At 40.0% G+C, this 19,971-nt stretch overlaps 1 protein-coding gene across 7 annotated transcripts in view; it reads left to right on the top strand.

The window, feature by feature from the left end:
• NCKAP5 (NCK associated protein 5) overlaps positions 1–19,971 on the top strand; it is a 933,280-nt gene that overhangs the window by 753,249 nt on the left and 160,060 nt on the right. For all 7 annotated transcript variants that reach the window (XM_057317349.1, XM_057317357.1, XM_057317348.1 and 4 more), the window contains one exon: positions 1,267–1,386. In XM_057317349.1, coding sequence (XP_057173332.1) covers positions 1,267–1,386 — 120 coding nt within the window. The remainder of the gene's footprint in view (positions 1–1,266; positions 1,387–19,971) is intronic.

The raw sequence follows: 19,971 nt of genomic DNA, 5'->3' as shown, positions 1-19,971 counted from the left end.
AACAGGAGGTTGAGAAGGGAACGTGACGGTGGGGGAGGGAAGAGGATGGTAGGAATGGCAGAGCTTTTGAGAACAACAAGCCAACCATTGTTCTTTATATGGCAAGAGCAGAAGTTTTTTTAAAAAATTTGGAAGTAGGGAAAGATCAAGTCTGACATGTAGGAAAGGATCAGCTTTTGAAGAACTTTGAACTGGGGCATTATTCTACCTGGTCTTTCTTGAACCCCGTCAAAGAGAGTACTTGTGGACATTTAAGTACTACAAGTACCTTTATCACAAGTTAATTTGGAAGGCAGTTCCTTGGTGGATTCCAGAGAATCCTAAAGCTCCTATGTTATAGCCTCCTTCATGAAAGTTGGGGAAAAGGTCTCTGTGGTCTTTGAACTATTCAAAAGAGCTGGGGCGCCTGGGTGGCACAGCGGTTAAGCGTCTGCCTTCGGCTCAGGGCGTGATCCCGGCGTTGTGGGATCGAGCCCCACATCAGGCTCCTCTGCTATGAGCCTGCTTCTTCCTCTCCCACTCCCCCTGCTTGTGTTCCCTCTCTCGCTGGCTGCTTCTATCTCTGTCAAATAAATAAATAAAATCTTTAAAAAAAAAAAAAAAAAAGAGCTGCTCCAGAAGGATGTCCGGGTATGGCTACTCAGTTTCTTCCCCAGCACCAAGATGAGCCACCCCAAATACATGGAAATCCACAAGTTCAGAGCATGGGCAGGTTTCACATGGCCTTTTAAAGCTTTCATTTCAGAATTCCTTCTCTCTCTCTCTAAATGCATCACTGGCTCTATTAGCCCCAGCGTTGAAAATTTCAACTTGTTTCCACAAATGACAGCGAAAGGCTCTATCAAAAGTGATAGTTTCTTTAGTTCATCAAATCTCTATTCACTGCAAAAACATTATTGTCCTTGTGGTTTGTGCTTTATGATTGCTTTTAGGAAGACAGTGAAAAGGCAAAATATATAGGTGGAAACTCAAATTGACTTTATATCGCTAACATTTACCATCTTCAAAAATAGCATGCTAGATTAATGCACTTCTGATTTCAAGATACTTTTTTTTTTTTAAATTGGTCTTCTCTGCACATAATAATTCTATCAGACAATGGACTATGGAAGAAAACATTGTGTGTGATTTATTCCCCGGGGGCTTTGAAGGATAAAAATACTATTTTTATACTAATGTGTCTGAAATATCAGATAAAATATGGTTATAATATGCAAAGGCATCTTTCAGTTATAGATTTTTTTCCTTTCGCTGTGCTTGTTGTAGGATCTAAGGGAGGAATGTCTAAAGTTGAAAACAAGAGTGTTTGATTTGGAACAACAGAATCGAACGTTAAGCATCCTGTTCCAACAGCGAATCAGACCAACTTCTGATCTGCTCCTCCAGGTATGTGGAGGATTGAAAACAATCCTTGCTACTGAAATGCTATTGACAAAAAGTTACAACTTCTGATCTGCTCCTCCAGGTATGTGGAGGATTGAAAACAATCCTTGCTACTGAAATGCTATTGACAAAAAGTTACTTTGGTTCAAAAGTTTCCAGTATCTCCATAGGCAAGGCATCGTGCATCAGAACCCTGATTCTTTCCCTTCTCAAGGGATGTCATTAAAATTGAACGTCTCTTAAATTTCTGACTTTTTAAAGCTATGTTTAGATAAAGGAATAGATCAACAAATAATAAACAGGTAAAAGGGACCATCAGAAGGTGTCCTCTAGTAAACGAAGTGGAACTGTGGAATGGAGTCAGGAAATCATCGATTACTTTGGGGACTTGTATTAGTAATCTTTCATTCCGTGATAACCAGGGGAAAGTTTTATGTAATGCCAAGTACATTTCTTTATTTCATTCTCTCTGTAATCAAAAATTCTGCTGGGGTTTGTTTTTCTTTCATATCTGTCTCTATGCAGAGTTCCTCCTCACACACAGTTCTTCCTGTATTCTGCCTCAGTGTTTTTCAGGTTCTCCTTGTCTAAAAGCTCTCACTGAACTCCTTCTTTACTTTCCTTCATAACATGCAAAGCTGTGGAAAGTCAAACCATTTGCATCATTTTGAATGATGTCCCTGACAAGACACCAGAGAACAAACCTGACTTCAGGGAGACGCATGAATTGGCAAAGGGGCTGGGAGACTGATCTTTGCTGTTTCCTGGGGTTTTTTAAAATTCCATTAATGTGTATATTTGCTCAAACAAGCTCCCATGAGCCTTGCTTACAGCCCTTCTGAGGCTAAGCAAAGGTAAGGTTTCACAGGGACGATGTATGAAAAATAAACCCCAGCTGCCCGGCTGAACTGGCTGAGAGAGAGGGAAGAGACAGAGGTATCCTCTAGACTCTACTGCCCAGCACTGTAACCACTAACCACGTGGTTCCATTGAAATTGAAAACTGAATGAAAATTAAGTTCCTATGTCAAAATAGCTACATTTGAAGTGTTGAAAAGCCTCCTGTGGACAGCGGCTGCCATATTGGATGGTGCATATATAGAACATTTCCATCACCATTGGAGCTTCTACAGGACAACACTTTTCCAGATGGCTGGGACGGTGTTGCTACTGTACCCTCTGAACTTTGACATGAACATCTTTCCTTGACTCCTCAGGGAAATAATGAGAAACTGCCATTCATTTCACTGAATAAAAGATGTTTGATAAAGCCAAATATCAAAAGTGTAACTTTTCCCCCCAAATTAAAAGAAAGCAAGTCTCTGAATTGTACAATAGATCTCATCTCCTAAATTAATTTCCTCTCTGCCTTATCTGTTAAAGCATAATTCATAATTTATGACTCAAAAATTATGCAGAAAAAAAATTGTCTATCTCTATTCTCTTTCTGGTCCCAACCACAACAAATGTTTGTCAGAGAATCTTGCATCTGTAAAAAGTTGTATATCTTTTGCTCTCTCATATCAAGATCCAGTATTATAATTACTTTTAACAGCTGTTGCATGTTCATGAATTTTTCCATTTTGCTTGGTTTAACTTCAGGCTTTTCTGGAACAATGTTTAAGATTCCATAGTCCCTGTTTATGAATCATGATGGCTTATTTCCATAATAAACACATGTGCCATAGATATTTAAACTTTTTCGTTGGCTGTCACAAATTTCTGAAATCCATATCCAAATGGCAGGGAATGGTGTGTATGCTAACAATAGAACTCAGTGTTTATTCACTGGGTATTTCCAGCCAACACACTTTATATTCCTCCCCAAATAGTCTTCCTTCCAGGAGCCATTCGAATTTAAATAACATTTCTGAAAGATGGGCTGTTAATAGTTCTGTAAAGAAGAATGGTAGAAAGTGGGCTGCCTGCCCTCTACCATCTACAGCTCACAAGCACAGAGAGATGGAGCCGCTGGCTTTTCAGGGGGTCTGTTAATTAAGTGACTCATGATTTTTTTATTTTCTGGTGGCACAAATACATTCTGTGAAGCACTGGGCTAAAGTAAAAGCAATCTATGCTTGCTTTGCACCTATGGAAGTGCTATAATTATTTGTTGAATGGAATAATGAATAAGTGATACAAATTTATTCTGCAAGTTGGTAGTTATTTTGCATACACCAAAGGGAAGTTTATGCTCTCTTCTGAACTGTTCCCGTCTTACGTGGATGCTTCCGAACTACTCAGTCACGCCCATCCAGCCCAGCCTATTTGAGGGTGTGGCTTTTGGGTGCAGCCAACTCCACCAGTGTACCTGGTCCCAAATATTATTGACCCTACAGCATCCACCATAGGCTGAAGATTCAGTACTGGAGATTTCTGAGTAGTTTTCTGCATAGTTAGAAACCCACATTAGGCGTCATCTGCTGAATACAGCCTAATGATGATCTACAATCTGAAGTGTCCACCTGAAGAGAAATATAGAAAGAAGATTGTTGAACCCACTGTGATATTAGGAGATAGATTGTAAAAAGTAGAAAAGAAAATAATTTATAAGAACCAGTCTTTGTCCCTTAAAAATAGTAAGTAAGGAGTTACATGGCTATGATTTAGCTCTTTTTTTTTTTTTTTTTTTTTTGTATAGAAGAAACAAAACGGGATAGTTTTATGGATTAGTTGACAAAGTCTGGGAAATTTACAAAGGGAACCAGATACATGCTGAGAAAAAAAAAAAAAAAGTCTAACCTGAAAATGAAAATCTTAAGAACGGCAGTAATCTATGGTGATTCCAGTTTCCAGAATGGTACCCCTGGGGCTAGGGGTGGTAACAAATCAGAGTAACAAGGCCCTCTGTATTAAAATCTATAATTTGAGCTACATTCCAAAGAATTAAGAAGTCCATATAGCAAGTAAAATCCCAAAGTAATGTTCTTAATGGAACCTGAATCTCTAATTAACCTAATTTGAATCTACTGGCCAGATTAACCAATGCTCACCATTTCTTCTTATAAATCATGTTAAACAACGTTCAACTCAACAAACATTGGCAACTAATAGAGTTCTCCGCTAAGTATACTTTCTTCTCTTACCAGTTGAGTTGAATGCTCACCGTAAATGAGCCATCTTTGTAACACAGTATGTTTCTGCAAGTAGTATTTATGGTGATTATATCATTTTTAACTACTATATAAACCGATGAAATGTGATACCGAAAGAATTGTTTATATAAAACAAAGTTGAGTGCTTCAAAACCATCTATAAAGGCGAGTCACTAAATAAATGTTTATGGTCAAATGAGATATAGGTGCCTAACTAAAAAATTGTGGGAGCTGGAGAATTGTATTAAACATAGAGGTATTCTGCATGCAAATTGCTTCCCAAGTGATTTTAAGTTCTTGTTACACTGTTAAGAAAATCCAAAACAAAGACATATGCATAAACAATGTGTTTATAAAGCATGAGCTTTATAAAGCATCTCCCCCCGAAAAAAAAAACCCAAACCAAAAAACACAAAACACACACACACACACACACACACACACTCACTCACACTCACACATGCACACAACAGACTTTAATAATAGGATCCCTAGGCAAAGAAGTAGCCTTGACCCTACCAACTCTGTTATTTAACAAATGCATTGTGTTTACCATGTGTCAGATACTGTTCTGCAGCCTTTAAAGTGCTCACCAATTCCATCTCCATTACAGCCCTGTGAGGCGCAGGCAGTATCCTTGCCCGCATCTTTACAAATGGGGACTCTAAGGCACCAAGTCCCCCAGCTGATAATTGATAGAGTGGGAATCTAAACCCGTGATCCGGCTCAGGTCCCTCCCTTCCACCTCCCTTCTCTGCTCCCTCTGCATGGAACCCAAATGAGTGTGAGGAACATTTTTCTGATTCTGTATTCTGACATTTTGATTAACTGGGCCACTTGTGATCAAATCAGATCAGAGGGCTTCTGCAATGAAATCGCAACAAGGAGACTACCACATTTACACATTTCTGAAGGCCTCTTGATTTGTGACGTCCATGATTTTCCCCTGTCCTGTGGGTTTGGCTTTTGTCTTGTTTTGGACACCTGTGTTATCATTATTCTGATAAAGCATTATTCTCTCTCTCTCTCTCTCTCTTTTTTTTTTTTTTTTTTGGCCTAACAGTTTTTTTCTTTTCTTTCTCATCTGATATTTCAAAGGGTCCTAGTACCCATATCCTTAGGCCAAGAAAGAAAGAAAAGAATGTTATAGTGTAGATTATTCACACAAACAGTTGGGAATCTGATGGCTTAGAACCAAGGTGTAAACATTTTCTGTCACTTCCCAAAGTGCTCTTTGTTTGGGTTTTTTTTTTTTCTTGCTAGTGTTTTGTTTTATGTTATTCTTTCATATGAGATGAGAGGATTTAAAAATTCTACTGTACTTCTGATTTATTCTTTTCTCCCCTGAACCTTTTATGTTCAGAGCGTAAATCTATTCATGAGTCTGGTTTGGCAGGACACTACACTATATACTCACCTCTCCCCACCTGTCCACAAGCCGTGAACCCCAGTCTCTGAGACTTTACCCAGTGCTGCTACCTTTCAGGGGCCTTCCAGGGTCATGACTGTGCTCCTGGAACGTTCCCCTTGCTGAAGCTCCTACAGTATTGATGACCCATCCCACATAATTCAGCAAGTCATGGTTCTGTACAGAATTCTGGAATCCTAGTCTCCTGTGGCAGGGATGGTGGGGATCATGCAGTGCAACCCGTAGGAACTAGGGAGTTCTTGTTTCATTTCACCTCGTTTGTGATTCATCGCTGTGAGGTTAAGAACTATGCTGAATGTGGCGTTTTGCCTCCCACAGATGTTATCACTGTTCATAATATGTATTCATTCTGTATTACTGATGATTCAACACTTACTTATGTACCTTTTTATGGAATATAGTTTTTGGCAGGACAGAATTTTGTTTTGTTTGTTTTGTCTATGCAACAGTCTCATTGCCTTTATTATTTTTTCTTCCAGAGTTCTTAAGATATAATTGATGTTACACTATATAGGTTTAAGGTGTATAACAGAATGATTTGATATACATGAATACTATGTAATGATCACCACAATACGTTTAGTTAACAGCCAACACCTCACATACTTGCAATTATTTTACTTGTGATCAGAACATTTAAGGTCCACTTACGTAGCAGGATTCAAATACATAGTACAACATTGTCAGCTCTGGTCACCATGCTGTACATTACATAGCCAGAATTTATTTATAACTGGAAGTTTTGACCACCCTCACCAGTTTCCCCCACCCTCCCATTCTCAACCCGTGGCAACCACCAATCTCTTCTCTGTTTCTGCGAGTTCTGTTTTATTAGATACTACGTATAAGTAAGATCCTATGGTATCTGTCTTTTTCTGTCTTAGCATAATGCCCTCAACATCCATCCATGTTGTCACGAATGCCAGGATTTTCTTTTCTGTGGCTGAGTAATATTCCATATGTCACACTTTGTCCATTCATGTGCTAATGGATTGTGTGCATATGTGTGTATGTGTGTGAGTGTGTATCACATTTTCTTTATTCATTCATCTATTCATGAACACTTGCATTGTTTCCATCTCTGGGCTATTGTAAATACTGAAATGAACATGAATGTGCAGATATCGCCTTGAGATAATGATTTTGTATCCTTTGGATACACGCCCAGAAGTGGCTGAATCATATGGCTGTTTTATGTCTAATGTTTTAAGGAACCTCCATGCTACTTCCATAGAGGCTGTCAGATGATATCTCATGGTTTTGATTTGCATTTCACTGGTGATTAGTGATTTCAAGCACACTTGCACGTACCTGGTGGCTATTTGAATATCTTCTTTGGAAAAATGTCTATTCAGGTCCTTGCCCATTTTTAAATGGGATTATTTGACTTTTTTGCTATTGAGTGTATGAGTTTGCTATATATTTTAGATATTAACTCCTCATCAGAAGCATGGTTTGCAAATATTTTCTCCCATTCCATAAGTTGTCTTTTCTTTTTGTCGATCATTTGTTTTGCTGCGAAGAATCATTTTAAGTTAATGTAGTCTCACTTGTTTCTTTTTGATTTTGTTCCTTGGGCTTTAGGTTTTGTATCCAACAAATCCTTGCCCAGATCAATTTCAAGGTTTTCCCAGGGTTTGCTCCTAGGAGTTTAATGGTTTCAGGTCTTACATTTAAGCCTTAACCCATTTCAGGTTACTTTTGTGTGTGGTATAAAATAGTTTTTTTTGTTTCATTCTTTTGCATGTGAATATCCAATTTTCTCAGCACCATTTATCAAAGACTGTATTTTCTCCATTGAGTGTTCTTGGCTCCTTTGACTAGTATTAGTTGACCATGTATGCATGGGGTTTTTTTGGGGGGTGGTCTCTCACTTCTGTTCCATTAGTCTACGTGTCTGTTTTTATGCCAATATCATTTTATAGTGACTATTATGGCTTTGTAATATATTTGAAATCTGGAAGCTTGATGCCTTCAGCTTTGTTCTTTTTTCTCTGGATTATTTCAACTACCTGGAGTCCTTTGTGGTTCTAAACTACTTTGAGGATTTTTTCTCTATTTCTGTAAAAAAAGGTAATTGAAATCTTGATAGAGATTTTATTGAATCTATACATGGTTTGGGGTAATATGGACATTTTAGCAAAATTAGCTTCTCCAACCCAAGAACACGAGTTATCTTTCCAGTCATTTGTGTTTTCTTCAATTTCTTTCATCAGTGTTTAGTAGTTTTCAGTGTAGAGATTTTTCACTTCCTTGGTTAGATCCATTCCTAAGTATTGTATTGGTTTCATGCTATTGTTAATGGGATTGTTTTCTTTATTTCTTTTTCAGATAATTCGTTGTTAGTGTATAGAAATGCTGCTGATTTTTTTATGTTGATTTTGTATCCTGCAACTTTACTGAATTCATTAAGTCTAATAGCTTTTTGGTGGAGTTTTTAGGATTTTCTATTTGTAAAATCATGTCATCTGCAAATAGAGACAGTTTTTCTTTGTTCTTTCTGAATCTGATGGGTTTTACTTCTTTTTCTTGCCTGAATGCTCTGGTTAGACTTCCAGTACTCTGTTGAATGGGAGTGGTGAGGGTGAACACCCTTGTCTTGCTCCTAATCTTTGAGAAAAAACCGGTTGTCACTGAGGATGATGTTAGCTATACACCTGTCATGTCGCTTTTATTATATTGAGGTATATTCCTTCTACACCCAGTTTATTGAGAGTTTTTATCGTGAATGAACATTGAATTTTGTCAAGTGCTTTTTTCTGTCCCTACTGAGATGATCATATGATTTTATCTTTTATTTTATTAATGTGATGTATCACTTTTATTGATTCTCATATGTTGAGCCATTCTTGCATTTCAGGGATCAATCCCAGCTGGTCATGGTGTATGATCTATTTTATGTGCTGTTGAATTTAGTTTGCAAGTATTTTGTTGAGAATTTTTGCACCAATGTTCATCAGGGATATTGCCTACAGCTTTCTTTTCTGGTAGTGTCCTTATATATCTTTGATATCTTGGTAATGCTAGCTTTGTAAAATGATTTGGGGAGTGTTCTGTACTCTCCAATTTTTTGGAAGAATTTGGGAAGAATTGGCATTAATTCTTCTTTAAGTGTTCAGTAAAATTCACCAGCAAAACCTCTGGTCCTCGGCTTTTCTTTGTTGGGGGGTTTTGGATTACTGATTTAATCTCTTTACTCATTACTGATCTTTTCAGATTTTCCATTCATGATTCAGTTGTTGAAGGTTTCATATTTCTCGACACTTTTTTCTGTTTTTTTATAGGTTGTCCAATTTATTGGCGTATCATCATTCATAGTAATTGGCGTATAATCGTTCGTAGTGATCTCTTATGATCCTTAGTATTTCTGTGTTATCATTTGTAATGTCCCCCCTTTCGTTTATAATTTGTTTGATTTGGGTCCTCTATCTTTTTTTTCCTTGGTTTGTCCAGCTAAATGTTTATCGCTTTTGTTTATCTTTTCAAAGAACCATCTTAGTTTTGTTAATCCTTTGTATTGTTTTCCTGTTCTCTATTTCATTTATTTCTGCTTTAATCTTAATTATTTCATCTTCCTTTTGCTAACTTTGGGCTCAGTCTGTCCTTTTTTTTCTAGTTCCTTGGGGTTTAAAGTTAGATTATTTATTTGAGGTTGTTCTTTTTCCTTGATGTATGTGTTCGTCACTGTAAAATTTCCTCTGAACTGCTTTTGCCGCACCCTAGGAGTTTTGATATGTTGTGTTTTTCAATTGTGTTTGTCTCAAGATACCTTTTTAATTTACCTTTTGAGTTCTTCTTTGATCCATTGGTTGTTCAGGAGTGTATTGTTTAATCGTCATGTATTTGTGAGTTTCTGGTTTTCTACCTGTTACTGATTTTTGGTTTCATACTAATGTGATCAGGAAAAAAAAAAAAAAACAACTTGGATGATTGCAATATTCTCAAATTTGCTAAGACTTGTTTTATTGCCTCACATATGATCTATCCTAGGAAATATTCCATGTGTGCTTCAGGAGAATGTGTATCCCACTATTGTTGGATGGAATATTCTATGTGTGTCTGTTAGGTCCATTTGGTCTCTAGTTTTGTACAAATTTGCTATTTCTTTATTGATTCTCTATATGTATGATCTATCTATTGTTGAGACTGGAGTCTCAATAGAAGTTTTCTATTATTGTACAGTTGTCTCTCTGCCTTCAGTCCTGTTAATATATTCTTTACATATTTGGATTTTCAATGTTGGATGCACAATATTTACAATCACCATATATTCTTGATGGATTGACCCCTTTATAATTATATAATGACCTTATTTGTCTCTTCTGACCATTTTTAGCTTAAGGTCTACTTTGTCTTATATAGATATAGTTACTCCTCCTTTTTTTCTGGTTTACTGTATTTAAAATTCTTTTTCTATCCCTTTACTCTCAGTCTATGTATGTCTTTAAAGCCAAAGTAAGTCTCTTGTAGGCAGCATATCATTGGATATATTTTTTTTAAATCCATTCAGCCATTCTAAGTCTTTTAATTAAAGAACTCAATCCATTTATGTTTAAGATAATTATTGATAGCTAGGGACTTACTATTACCGTTTTGCTGTTTTCTGATTTTGTAGATACTTTGTTCCTGCTTCTTTTCTTGCTGTCGTCTTTGTGATTTGTTGATTTCTTATACCAGTATGCTTTACTCCTTTATGATAATCTTTTGTATAATTGCTACAGGTTTTTCTTTTGTGGTTACCATGAGGCTTATATGAAATATTTTTATATTTATAATATCCTATTGTAAGCTGATAACAACTTAACTTGGATAGCAAACAGAAGCTTTACACTTTCTGTTCTCCCCCTCACATTTTAGGCTATTAATGTTACAATTTATATAGTTTTATATTGTGTATTCAATAACAAATTGTCCTATGGTTATTTTCAATGCATTTTCTTTTACTTGAAAACCAGAGTCGTGAGTGAACTATGCACCATCACTACAATATTAGAATCTGTCTTTGACTTATATTTATCATTACCAGTGAGTTTTACACATGTTTATTTCCACATAAAGCACACCTTTTAGCATTTCTTATAAGGCAGGTTTAGTGGCAATGAACTTCTTCAACTTTTGTTTGGTAAAGAAAGTCTTTATCTCCTTCATTTCTGAAGGATGGTTCTACTGAGTATAGTATTTTGGGTTTAGGTTTTTTCTTTCTTTCTTTCAACATATTTAATATATCATGCCATTCTCTCCTAACTTGCAAAGTTTCTATTAAGATATTCACCCATGGTTTTATGGAAGCTCCCAAGCATGTGACATGTCACTCTTCTCTCACTATTTTCAAAATTATCTGTTTGTCTTTGCCTTGAAAAGTTAATTATTATGTGTCTCAGTGTAACCCTTTCATGTTCAGCCTATCCAGGATTTTTTGGGCTTTGTGAATTTGGTCATTCATTTCTCTCCCCAGGTTTGGGAAGTTTTCAACCATTTTTGCTTTAAATATATTTTCTGTCTTTTTCTCTTTATCTTCTAATCCTATATTAGGATTCTCCCAATGCGTATATTGTTTTTTCTTGACTATCCCCCATAAGTGCTACAGGTTTTCTTCACTCTTTTTCTTTCTTTTTTTTTTTCTTTCTGCTTCACTGGTTGGATAGTTTTAAGTAATCTATTTTCCAGTTTACTCATTTTTTCTTCTACTTGGTTGAGTCTGTTGTTGAAGCTCTCTATTGAATTCTTCAGTTATTGTATTGTTCAGCTTTATGATTTCTGTTTGGTTTTTTTGGATGATTTCTTCTTCTTTGTTGATGTATTGTATTCCTAATTTTGTGTAGTTGCATGTGTGTTCCTGTAGTTTGCTAAACTACTTTAAGAGGATAATTATGAATTATTTGTCAGGCAGTTTATAGATCCATTTCTTCAGGGATAGTTTTAAAGCTTTAGTAGTTTCTTTTTGTGGTGTCATATTTACCTGATTATTTGTGGTCCTGGATTTATTTCATTCGTATCTGTGCATTTGAGTAAGTGGTCTCATATCCCGGACTTTATAGGTTTGCTTTGGCAGAGTCCTTCACCAGTCAGCTTATCTTAGGTTTCGGAATAGGTCAGCTGGTAGCGTTCTTGGAAGAGTGGGACCTATTGGGGTCTTTATTTGGGTTAGGCACTGTTCTAGATCCTAGATTGGGGGTGCCATTTGCTGGGAAGAGTGGGATAGGACTGCTGTCTTGGTTCCCTTCCAAAACACAGCTGTGGGATGGACTCCACAGTTGCCCACATGTGCTGATCAGGCTTTCTAATCAAGTGGGAGTAGGGCTATACACAACAGTCGAGCAAGCCTGTGAATTTGCTTCCCTGGCTGGGAAAGTTGTTATACCTTGTTGGTTGTGGGCCAGAATCAAGAAGAGCTGTCCACTCAGCTCCCTGGTCAGACAAGGCCATCGGCTCTGCTGATGGGCAGAGCTGCTGGCTGGGTTCTCTGAGTGCCACCACAAAGCACGGCTTTATAGTGGGCCATGCAGCCCCCTGGTGCTCTGGTTATACTTCCTGGTGGTGAGACAGAGGACTACACTGAGCAGTAGGTGCGGCCGTGAGCCCACTTCCTTGTTTAGCTGGTGCAGCAGAACAGGTTTCAAAGCTGGCATAACTCACTGACCAAGGACCCAAATCAGGCATAACTGTACACCAAGTTCCCTGGCCAGATGAGGCCACCAGCTGGGCTCTGCACATGGTAAGAGCTGCTGGCTGACCTTTCTTCTCAAATTCCATTATAAGTGGGGGTGTAGGATGGGCTACACAGCTTCCCAGGTGCTCTGGTTAGCTTTCCTGGTCAGGTGGAGCTGGAAGCTCCACTGGTAATTGGGGCTACACATTTGCTTGCCTGCCTGTTTGGGGTAGCAGAACAGGCCCAGAGGCTGGCACAGCTCATTGCTTGGGGACCAAAATCAGGCAGAACTACATACTGAGTACCCTGGCCTGATGGGGTCACTAGCTTGTCTCTGCAGATAGGTAAAGCCACTGGCTGGGATCTCAGGCGCCACTGCAAGGAGGAACTCGACCTGCCCAGATCCAAGCACTTGTGGCCCTAAGCCCTGCCCCTCTTTTATGTCCCAATCTGATCTCCAGTACTCAAGCTCCACAGATTTCTTTGCAATCCCCATGGGATGAGACCTTAGTGAACCTCCCAGGAAGTGACCCACAATGCTGGGGGACTTAGATGTCCACCTCGACTCTTTTTCTCCCGGTGAAAAACCATGGGCCCCAGGGGCCCTCTTGGGGCAGTGGTCTGGCGGCCTTGTGGGCAGGTGGCAGTCAGAGTGTGGTTCCTCCTCTTACCCTTCTGATGTTGTCTTTCTTGGTCTCTATAGTCCAGAGGGGTGCTTCAACCTCACCCCTGTGTTTGGGGATTTTCAGAGTGGTATCCTATCTACGGATGGTTGGTCTTCTTGTGAGGGGTACTGAAGTTGAGAATAAACTCTGTCACCATCTTAATGACATCACTATTGAGGGGGATGTTCTAACTGCAATAAGTTTGTAATCTTAGTTTAAAGACTGTGACTTTTTCTGTCCACTTAGGTGAGTTTTTCTATCAATTGCCCTGTAGTTATTTACCCAATTCATATTATTAATCCTTTTTTTAATAATATTTTATTTATTTATTTATTTGAGAGAGAGAGAGAGCACAAGGTGGGGAGAAAGCAGAGGGAGAGGAAGAAGCAGACTCCCCACTGTTCAGGGATCCCACTGCAGGGCTTGATCCCAGGACCCCAGGATCATGACCTGAGCTGAAGGCAGATGCTTAACCAACTGAGCCACCCGGTGTCCTTTTAATTCTTTTATTTATTTCTGAGAAGCAGAGAATTTTTTAGACATTTACACTCCTTGCCACCTTAGAACTTGTGATTGCATGGTGAACACAGCCATGTAGAGCTACCCAGAACTGAGCTATCAGTTAATACCCAACACAAAAGTATTTCTCCAGGGTATTTGGTGAGTCTGAGAATTAGAAAACATCAACCATGTTAAATGTTTTTAAATGGGTGTATTTGCTTTTTAAGAGGTGTACACATCTGCCTCCATGGTACTTTCTAAATATACACAGTTGAAGTGAGAGGTAAGATGGAAAAAAGGAGAGGAGACTTTGGAATAACACAAGGGAGTAGTAAGGGAGGAGTAGGCGAGTGGGTGAAGGGCTGGGTAAAGAATGGGACAATGGTTCTTCAGTTCTGGAGATGGAAACTTTTCATTCGGATGGATTAGTGCCTCTCTTGAGCCACAAGCTAAGAAGGAGTCAGGAGAAGAGGCAACAAAACAAAACAAAAAACAAAATCCATACATATTTAGAACAGCTACCTGGCTTCCCACACTGCTAAGATACACACTTGCCTCATGAGTTTGTAAAATCGATCAGCTCTTCCCTTGCGATGCTTCTGTGCCAGGCATAGAGGTGGCTTCTGGCTCTGCCCTGCAGACCTGGGATGTAATTTAGAAAGACCCAGAGGGTGACAGAGGAGCAGCCCAGTGATGTTGGAGAGATGGTAACACCGGGGCCCAGATGGCAGAGCACCACCAGCGGTGATCTGTTATCCTGCAAGATCAGAGGACTTCGGTGGCTCCACTGTGGGCATCTGTCAGACCTGAAAACATAGAAAGAATGTGCAGCAGGGACTCTCGCTTGTGCCATAAGCCCTGGAAAGGGTATTCACTTGTCTGAAGTACAGAAAATGGCCTTTCTGAGAGGTAAAGGACACTTTGAAAGATCACACAAGTTCTGCAGGGCAGGGCTTTCAACTATTAGATGCCCCACACAAGGTTGGTTTGGGATCAAGTAAGAGCAGCGGGAAATATGAGAAAGCACCTTCAGGGTTATGGCAAGATGCGATTTCCTCCTCTTCATCAGGCATCCAAGGGCCTCCATAGACTCGCTTCACGCTCAACGGCTTCATTTCTCTTTTCTTTTTCTTTCTTTTTTTTTTTTTTTTTCTGACACAAATTCTTTACTCTAGCCAAGCAGAAATACTTTCACCCCACGGAGCAGGACATAGGTTTTCGTTCAGCCGTTCCATTTTGTATGTCATTCCTGTGTCCAAAAGGCTACTCCTCCCACCCCGCCCATTCACCCCTGCCATTCCTCTTTCATTTAATAAATCTGAGGCACCAAGAGTACATCAGTGCTGGGGATCTGGTGGTGAAATACATGCCCTCCGCAGCCGTGGTCCGCAAGTCCCGTGGAGAAGAGGGTGATGTGGTGAGGGGCACGTGCGCTGCTCTTGGGGCACCTGATCCACAGCGGATCAGGGGCTTGGGGAAGGCCTGACACAAGAAGCAATACCTCCATGTGAGTCTAGAAAACAGAATACAAGTTCGTGCAGTGGACGAGGGAGCACGTAAACACCAGCCAGAAGAAAGAGCCTGTGCAAGGATGTGAAGGCGTGAGGAAGTCTGTCTCCTCCTCCCTGTCCTGTTGTGCAGCCACGTGCTTTGGAAGTGCTCCGGAAGCAAATCACGGCCAGCCCCTCAGTGTCCTGCACGCCCCTTGCTCAGCAGGTTCCAGCCTGTACTGATGTGTCACGTTGTAAGTAGGCTGAGTTTTTTTTCATACATGTCTGCTCTTCATTCCCAAGTCAGTTGAGGGGTCTTTTCTACTTTCTATTTTTGGTTTTTTTTTTTTTTTTTTTTTTTTTTTTGCTTTTATGCAAGACCCGGGCTTCCCAGTCCACGCATCATGACTGATGTGCTTCCTGTCAACGTACGTTGTTATCAGAGGTACAGGTGGTCTGTTATAAGGAAGTCAGGGCACGACTCCTAGTCTTGACTTGCTTGCTTTAGCTTTTATCTTCATAGGGACCGGGGCCTTGCCTTAGTGACCTTTGAATTTTCTCAATACATAACTGAATCAAAAGTGAGCCTTAGTAAATGTGGAGTGAATTAAGGATTGAGTGAACCTCTGGGACACATGAAAGCCTTGCCAAGAAGGGGGTTAGAAGGAAATGACTTCACAAATGAGGTGACCATGACAGGAGAAAGAAAAGAAAGGAATGGGCACAGTCCTTAGGGCACTGTGCACATAAGAAGAAAGACTTTGCAAGAGGTGTACACATCTGCCTCCATGTTTAGATAAATTGGAACAACCAGGAAATTTAATCTTTTTCTTTAAGAGGTGGGGTGCAGAGGGAGAATCCCAGGCAGGCTCCACGGCCAGCACAGAGCCCAATGCAAGGCTCGAACTCACAACCCTGAGATCATGACCGGAGCCAAAATGAAGAGCCAGGCATTTAACGAACTGAGCAACCCAGGAGCCCCAATCTCTCCTTTTAAATGATCTCTAGTTTTGTTTTGTTGTTTGTTTTGGTTTTGCGTTTGCTTGATCTCTTCCTGTAATTGTTTGTTCCCTGTGGCTGTAGAGAATTGTGTTACATAGATATGCCTTTGGCCAAGGAACTATGTTTCCATATTTTTTCAGAGGTATGAGTTTTTCTCTCTCGTATCCTGACCCCCTACCCAAGCTTGAAGTTACTTAATGGAAAGCACCTGGCTTCCTGTTAGCTCCATCCTCCTAAAGCTAGATGTGCCCCAAATATTGCTGTAAGAGTCCATGGCTGTTTCTGCATAAACCATCCTCCTACCGGAGACAGTGAAAAATCTCAAGCCACAAGGCCAATACGGCAAACTGAAATGCCATAAGGGGCTGAGCCGGGTGAAGGAATAAGCAAAGGGGGTCTTGTACTCTGCTTCCAGCTCCAGCCCATGGTGACCCCGTGGAGATGCTGATTGGGTGTTGCCATAGCTTTAGGTATTTTAAGAACCTGGAAATGCAGACTTGTGTAGGCAACCCCTTGATTTTCAAATATTGGCACCCAATTCAACAACGATTTTGTAACACCAAGGAAGCCCAGTAAAACATCTGTGGGCCGTATTTGGTCTGCAAATTACCTGCTTTTCTTTTTTGGCTGTAGAGCTGGTGGATTTACCTTAAAATATGATATCCATGCTCAAAACACCTGGTACCAGACTTCACCATCATATTCATGGGACAGCCAGAATATATTACTGTATTCATTATCTCAACAAAAACCCATTGAGCATCTACTGAGGACACAGAGGTTATCATTTAATAAGGAGACAAGTAATATGAAGAAACAACTGTGCAGTAGAGTAGTAAATGAAACAGAAAGATTTACCAGGAAATATTTACCAAGGAAAAAGTGATTGACCCTATCTGGGGTGGAAGGGAGGCCTTGGGAGGCGGTGATCACTAAACTGAGCTTTAATGGGTGGATAGGAGTTCGTTAGGGTAACAAGGTTCCAAAAAGCAATTTGGAGACTAAACTCGTAACTAAGTTTAATACTGGAACTTATATTTATATTAACCCTACATCCTGGCTTTAATTAGAATTCTAATATCATAAAATCATCTCAACCTGCTTGGGTCTCCTTTGGTCTTCCCAGTCCCCTCCAACAATATCAGATTAACCCACTGAGCTCTGAAGGCAAATGAACACCTGTGAGGAGTGTCATGCTAATTGAATTCTCTGTCCCTGTGACCTTCAACAAGGATTCTTTCAAGCTTTTTATCAGAGAAGAATCTACTTAAGCTGAATTAAGAAAACTGATGAAAAATGAAAAGCCCTCTGTGTCTAAGGTTTGTTTTAAGGATTTTAACATTAAACAGAGAGGTTCAAAACCTGAACATAAATCAACATTATATTGAAATTGACTAAGTGATTGAAATGTAAATTCAAGAATGTACCTTACAGCATGCAATGTTCGGGCAGTATATATTTTTTCATATTTCAAACGCATAAGAAAACCTGATGATCCTGGATTTAGTGAATTTCATGCAGTAAATGTTTATCACAGTAATCTTAAAAGCTCCCCCAGTAAAAAATGTTATTAAGTATTACATTTTTATGCGTTTTGGATAAATGTAAGGATTTGGAAATGCAAGGGACAGAAAGTACTGAGAAAGGAATGGTGATGTTTACCTGGGGATTTGATTATGCAGATTGAAGCATTAATTTCTTGGCACTCAAAGTGGTAGAATGTCCATAGCTATCAGTGAATGTCACACCAGGGAAATCTTATTCCTGGCACAAAAAGATTAAGTAACCCAAACTCTGACATAAAAGACCAGTGTTTCCAGGAGTGAAAAGCAATTTGGCTTTGTTCTATCACTTCTCTTGCCACGAGGGTGCACTTGTCTGAAACCTACCCTGATATAACGGAGAGCCACTTTCTGGAAGCAGGCAATGATTCGCAGTCTGCCACAATGATCCAGGAGCCTCCAGAACAAGTCTTTAACCCATCAGCCTTCACCAAAAAAGAGTATCATTGAAGTCTTGGCTGCATGGGTCAGGGAAGGGAGGGGAGAAAGGGGTATACACCAAAAAGGCAAATAGAAGCATCTGGAATCTCTCAGCAAGGCCTACCCACACCAGGCTGCACCTCCATGAGGACAGAACTTCAGGCAGGTCTGAAGCTCAGTGTAGCTTGGGGTGGTCAGACCCTAGAAACAAATGGGATTAACCTTCAATTGTGCCTGGACCCTGGTTTGCTGCCATTGCTCAGAAATGTTCTAGGACTAGGCTCACAGTAGCTTCCAAACTGGTCAGAGAAATGGAGATAGGGGCACCTGGGTGGCTCAGTCGGCTAAGTGTCTGCCCTCGGCTCAGATCAGGATTCCAGAGTGCTGGTATCAAGCCCCATGTTGGGCTCCCTGCTCCATGGGGAGCTCGCTTCTCCCTCTCCCTCTGCCTCTCCCCCTGCTTGTGCTCTCTCTTGCTATCTCTGTCACTGTCTCTCTCTCTCGAATAAATAAATAACATCTTTAAAAAAGAAAAAAAGAAACAGAGATAAATATTCCCATGGCAAGGTGCTCTTCTCTTCTGATGATCAATACATAGCTTGTGTCCCTGGCTGCCCCAGAACAGTGGAGACTGACTTCAAGGACAAAAGGACATCTGCTGCCTCACCTAACCACAGTGTCACACACACATACACACACAGGCCTCAGTCGAATTTTCCAAAACTCTGATGGAACTCTTTGGACAAGTGAGGTAGTAGGGCACCTTTGTGAGGTTGAAAAACCAGGGGGAAATATCACTGCATCTCTTATTCATAAAGCCATCTTTATACAACCCAGTTGTAGCAGCCCTTCCTGCCTTTTTAGCAGCTTGTATTCTGTATCTGTGTCAATTTCTATCAATTACTCTCAGCCTCCTGTCTCAAAATCAAGAAATAATATAATGCCCAATTTTTCTGCTTTGAGGTCACTTTATACCTTATTAGTAAACAGAAGTCATCCCACTGAATCCTCCCTATAAGCCTGGATTATTATTGCTATTTTACAAACAGGGAAATGAAATTCCTAGAGGCTGCTGCTGCTGCTTAACCAAGGTCCTTCTGCTCCAGAGCTTCCTGCCTGAAACATCCTTGCCCTCATCTCCAGCTGTACCTTCATTGCTTTCCCTGGGCCTGCACGTGCAAAGGATATTGCAGTAGCTTTCAGCAAATTAACCAGTTAAAAGGCGTTAAGGGTCTGTTTGGAGTTAGCGATGTGCACCACTTTACCAAATCAAGTTAAATACATTTGGGCAGTGGCCCAAGAATCTGAATTATGGACAACACCATTTGGGCATAATTTATACTTCCCCAAATAAGGACACTGAATCTAATAACCTAGTAACATGATCAAATGTCTTTCCCTAGAAACATGTTTATGCCAAGGAATAATAGGGCCAGAATATTACATCTCAACTTTCAAGATCGTGTAATCTACCTGCCTCGCTATCTGATAGTTAGATTGATTTGTGCCTGGTGCAAGGTCACATTGTCTGTTTAGATCAGACTAGAAGTCAGGCATCCTGATTTCCAGCAATGTGCTTTTCCCACCACACAGGTGGGGTAATGCATTTGAAATTTACCTAAATTAAGGAAGAGGGAGAGCTTGTCCTGAGAAATGTGCTTGCAGCATAATGGGCAGCTTTGGGAAATGGTTTAGATGGTATGAGCTGGCTGAAATCCTCCACGTCCATGGAGGCATATGGAAGAGAACCAAAGTGGTTTGGGAAGGAGTGGGGGC

The sequence above is a fragment of the Ursus arctos genome, unplaced genomic scaffold (assembly GCF_023065955.2).
Source record: "Ursus arctos isolate Adak ecotype North America unplaced genomic scaffold, UrsArc2.0 scaffold_1, whole genome shotgun sequence".
NCBI lineage: Eukaryota > Metazoa > Chordata > Mammalia > Carnivora > Ursidae > Ursus > Ursus arctos.
Note: the sequence above shows the minus strand (reverse complement) of the source record. Positions and strands in the feature narration are given on the sequence as shown.